At 31.1% G+C, this 4,960-nt stretch overlaps 2 protein-coding genes across 2 annotated transcripts; one reads left to right on the top strand and one right to left on the bottom strand.

Annotated features, from left to right (window-relative positions):
• Nucleotides 1-1,204: 1,204 nt before the first annotated feature.
• On the bottom strand, nt 1,205-2,334 carry LOC116351579. Its single transcript, XM_031783700.1, has 4 exons — nt 2,311-2,334; nt 1,822-2,169; nt 1,475-1,750; nt 1,205-1,408 (listed from the first exon to the last, which is right to left on the bottom strand). The coding sequence occupies exons 1-4, from the start codon at nt 2,332-2,334 to the stop codon at nt 1,205-1,207; spliced, it is 852 nt and encodes a 283-aa protein (XP_031639560.1).
• Nucleotides 2,335-2,658: 324 nt separating this feature from the next.
• Nucleotides 2,659-3,804, top strand: LOC116351578 (the record flags this gene model as incomplete). The annotated part of the gene is made up of 4 exons (XM_031783699.1): nt 2,659-3,073; nt 3,146-3,343; nt 3,418-3,663; nt 3,739-3,804. Coding segments are annotated over exons 1-4 (925 nt in total), but the record flags the coding sequence as incomplete, so codon positions are not given.
• Nucleotides 3,805-4,960: the final 1,156 nt, after the last annotated feature.

Raw genomic sequence — 4,960 nt, 5'->3', positions numbered from 1 at the left:
GGACAAACGGCCGATTATTTTATATTTTTCACAGAAAATCAATAAGAGTAATGGTAACGGTGAAGCGGTAGCAAAGCGAGCCAGATTGCAATCAGAAAATGCCAGTACATTAAGACATGAAGAGGTTTAATATCATTTTGTTGAATTTTCTATTTTGAAGAGAGACAAACGGCCGATTTTTCTATATTTTTCACAGAAAATCAATGAAACTAATGTTAACGGTGAAGCGGTAGCAAAGCAAACCAGCTTACAATCAGAAAACCGCAGTAATTCCACAAATGAACAGGTTTTTAAAATTTCTCTTCTGAATATAAAGATCGACGCTCGATATTCTACTTTTTTCACTTGTTTTCCAGAAAATCCTTATCAAAAAACAAACAAAATCAAAGATAGTTTCTGTTAAAATCAAACAAATACCACCGGCAGCTGGCGACTTTTGTTTTGCAAAGGTTAGGGGTTACTGTGAATGGCCTGCATTTGTTTTGAATGTTGAAGAAAGGACTATCGAAGTTCAATTTTTCAACTCTGGGACAAAGTAGGTATAATTTATTACTGCTATTTAGCAATTTAATATTAAATGCAAACACACACTAAACATTTGTCGATTTTATAGAGCCAAATGTACTTTAACCAAGGTGTTTGACCTCGTGGAAGGGCTCCATTTCATAACTGATAAAAAACCGAAAGGATTTCAGAAAGCTGTCATGGAAATGTCTCTTGCCATGAAATATTCTCGGAACAAAACTTTGAATAAAATAATTGATCAATACAAAACTGCATATATATCAGTTTGATCGGCCGAAGAGAAAAAAAATCACACACACAATCACTTTTCACATTCTGAAATTAAAATGCCAATTCATTTATAATGCCACATATGTAATAAATATTTTTATAATTATAATATAATTTTCCAAATATTTTATTCGGCCGATTCACATGGTTTAGTTTATATATATACGAAACGTTATAAAATTGTTCAATAAAAAAAATAAAATTGAGATTTGAATATGTTATTGCACATATTGTTGGAATATATATTTTAAAATTTCTTTCGGATTTTGATTTCATTTGATTTAGAATATTTGAGAGAAAATAATCAATTTGCTAGTAACATAATCTTATTTGTTTAATATAAATAACACAAAATACTGTTTCGTGTATGATCACAAATGAAATATGAACTAATTTATATAAAATTCCTTTATAGAACAGTATCTTTTTCTGTCATTTCTACGATGTTTCCATTAAAATCAATTGAAAAACTTTTGGCATTTGTCAAGGTATTTTCATCGGCCGATTTCCCATTGTTTTCATTGAGCTCTTGTGAATACGATGACAAGCTTTCGGATTTTGAACGTTCCACAATGTCATGTTTCTCGCTTTCGTCACATCCCACCATTTTTTTCTGAAAGAAGATATAATTTTTCCAGATATTCAGTATAGAATATGTTGAATAGAAAACTTATGGTACCTTTTTATTATTAGAAACCTTCACACACTTTGTGAGAACAGATTTCGTATCATTTTCAAATTGATACAATGTGTAATTTTTGTCGACTCGAATCATGGCACTTAATAAAACGATTTGCACATTCTTGAGCTCCTTAAATGCTTGCGTGTTTTCCATTCGTCCTGACCACCTGAATTGTACAATTACTTCTTTTGAAATTAATGACCCAAAGAATCCTTCCAAAATTGATTTATGACTTTGATATAAATTCTTTACGATGGGAACAATGCGTCGAATCTAGAATTAAAAAAAATCGGCCGCAAATTAAAAAAGCACTCCTTTCCTCATATAACATATATGACACTTACAAAGAATTGTAGAAAGTCATTGGACTTTTCGAGATCTGATTCCAACATTTCCACTTCTTCTTTTGTTTTAATTGGTAACTGGTATTTTTCAAATATCGTTAACATTTCTTCCTCATTTGAAGACACTTTTGCTTCAGAAGTACATAAGGTCGCATTTGTTCGATATAAATATACTTGCTCTGAAGCGGCTATTAACTCTTTTGACAATACTTCAATTAAGTTTCCCATTGAAACAACCATTTGCATTAGCTCGTCTGCTGAAAATGCATTCAAATGGTTTTCGTTTGGTATTTTCACTTCGGCCGATTCGGTGTCATAATTCACAGCTTCAAGTTGATTTTCATTGCACTTATCTCCATAGGCCGTACAGTCGTCATTGGTTATTTCAAAAAAACTATTAAAATTGGATTTTTCTTCAACTACTTTTCGTTTTTTCGGCTTTGACTCATTTTTTGAAGATAATGATCGACGTTTTGAATTTCGACGTACTCGAGTACGCAATCGCTTCTCCATTTTAAATTTATTATTAAAACAATTGTTTTAAATTCGTAGACTAGAATGTATTTATTCTCTTAGCCGCTATTAGCCGATTGTCTTGAAATGGTTTACAATTTACATAACCTCAATAATAATACATAAAATATACATACATACTGTCAAATTTGACGTGAGCTGTCAAGTCGTATGTACATGTGCACAAATCAAAACATTAATTGAATACGATTACAACAGAGTTTTTAAACAATTTTTCAAAAAATGGTGAATGTTAATAATATAAATAGAAAAAGATATTTTGCATCAAATCGTAAAAAATATGGACGAACATTTAGAAAGGAAATGAATAAAATCAATGAACGAATTAAAAACGCAAGAGTTAATTCAGCTTTGGAGATGGAATCATCATTTGAAAACGAAGAAGATCGGCCGAGTGTATCACATCATCTAAGGGAGTGGGCATTAAAATACAATGTCAGGCATAATTCTTTGGGTGATTTGTTAAAAATCTTGATACGCCACGGACTGAAGTTTTTACCCAAAGATCCCAGGACATTATTAAAAACACCTCAAAGTATTTTGATTGAACCTGTTGCATCTGGAAGTTTTTGGTACGCTGGCATAGAAAATAAATTGAGAAAATTGTTTCATTCGCCCGATAAAAATGTCGGTTTGGAACTTAATATTCATGTTGACGGGCTACAGATTTATAATAGTTCGAGTAAACAATTCTGGCCAATTTTGATACAAATTCATGGTTCGTAAATAAAAATAAATGATAATTCGGCCGACATAATTTAAATTATTGCTATTATTATCAATTTAATAGGACTCTCAAATATCGAACCATTTGCTGCGGCTGTGTGGTATGGAGAAGGCAAACCTTCTTGTGTGAACGAATATTTATCAAAATTTGTAGAAGAAATTAATAATTTAACTTTAAATGGAATGGAAATCAAAGGCTACTTTTTTTCAATTAAAGTACGTTGTATAATTGCAGATACGCCAGCTAGAGTATTTTTAAAAGGTAGATTTAGATATATTATATCCATTATGTACATTCCATATATTCGGCCGTTTTGATAAGTACTTAAATTTCAGGTGTGAGAAATTTTAACCATCATGCTGGTTGCCAGAGATGTATAACTCGTGGAAAAAGTATAAGAAATACTATGTCATTTCCAATATTAAATAGCCCATTAAGGACTGATGCTGATTTTCGATCCAGATCTGATCCTGCACATCATTTGAAGTATTCAGTTATTGAAGAAATATTGAATTTTGATTTAATCTTCGACATGCCTCTCAGCGATCCATTGCATTTACTCGATATTGGTGTTATGAAACGTATGTTATCTCGTTGGCTATATGGAACTAAAAGTTATAAAAAAATATTTACTAATCAAAAAATTGCACAATTAGACGATTTGCTAAGGGCAGCTAACGAAAATAAGCCAACGGAAATAAATCGGCCGGTTGGAACGATACGTAATTTTGCGCGCTGGAAAGCAACTGAACAAAGAACGATTCTTTTGTATGTTGGTTTGATAATTTTGGAGGATATTATTCCCCACGCAGAATATGAAATGTTTTTGAGTTTATGTTGCGCCATTAAACTTTGTTCTGTTGACATGTATTTGAACGTAAACAACCGAATAGTTCTAATCGAAAAATTACTAACCGACTTTATACAAAGTTATATAAACGTTTATGGGAACCACACTATCACAAGTAATGTACATAATTTGTGTCACATTTCAGCCGATTTAAAACGTTTTGGCAATATTGATTCAATATCAACCTATCCATTTGAAAACTATCTGGGAAAAATAAAGCGAAAGATTCGAGCGTATCACAGTCCATTACAACAGTTTGCTAAAAGATCACTTGAATTAGATCAGCTTCATATCACAAAAGGACACCCAAGAAATGGAATAGAATTAAAATTTCCATCCTCTGATGGTTTTCAAACAATAATGTTCAATGATTATCAGCTTTCCTCGCGCAAAATTGCAGACAGTTGGTTTTTATTGAAATCGGCCGAAAAAATAATAAAATTTGAAAAAGTAGTTCAAAGTAATGAAGAAATAATTATATATGGCAAAGAAATACCTAACAAAGACAATTTTTTTGAATATCCATTTCATTCTAAACATATTAGCATTTTTATTTCTAATTCTGAAGAGGGAAGAATAATAAAATGTGGACCTAACGATATTAAATGTAAACTGTTCAGATTACCATACAAAGAAACATATGTATTCCAACCACTATTGCACACATTCAAATAATTGTGAACCAAATACGTTGATGAATTCATTCAATATTTTATGACAATTTTGACATTTTTACTTTAGAAATAAAGAGTCTTTTCCATACGAAGATCCACGGCATACATTTATTACACCTTTTGCTGCAATAAGAATCATTCTGAAATTTTGCAGAAATTTCAATGAAAATTGGAGAAGGTAGTACCTCCGAGGTACCCATACAAAAATTTCATTTGTTATTGGAGTTACCCCTAATTTTTGCCGAATTTTCTTGAAACTTTCAGAATGTTATTTTTTCTGTTCCCGTTCAATTTACTGTATATTTTCGGTAATTTTTATCAAAAATTCATAGTAAATTTATTTAAAAAATATTT

The sequence above is a fragment of the Contarinia nasturtii genome, unplaced genomic scaffold (genome assembly GCF_009176525.2).
Source record: "Contarinia nasturtii isolate CC-2019 unplaced genomic scaffold, AAFC_CNas_1.1 Cnas_scaffold_5746, whole genome shotgun sequence".
Classification (NCBI taxonomy): Eukaryota; Metazoa; Arthropoda; class Insecta; order Diptera; family Cecidomyiidae; genus Contarinia; species Contarinia nasturtii.
Note: the sequence above shows the minus strand (reverse complement) of the source record. Positions and strands in the feature narration are given on the sequence as shown.

What these genes read in the sequence shown, in the direction of transcription:
- LOC116351579 (XM_031783700.1), bottom strand. Translation starts at nt 2,334, where the DNA reads ATGGAGAAGCGATTGCGTACTCGA. An exon ending in AGAAGCGATTGCGTACTCGA is followed by an intron (nt 2,170 to 2,310) that starts GTACGTCGAAAT and finishes TATGGAGATAAG; the next exon opens with TGCAATGAAAATCAACTTGA. An exon ending in ATGACTTTCTACAATTCTTT is followed by an intron (nt 1,751 to 1,821) that starts GTAAGTGTCATA and finishes TTTTAATTCTAG; the next exon opens with ATTCGACGCATTGTTCCCAT.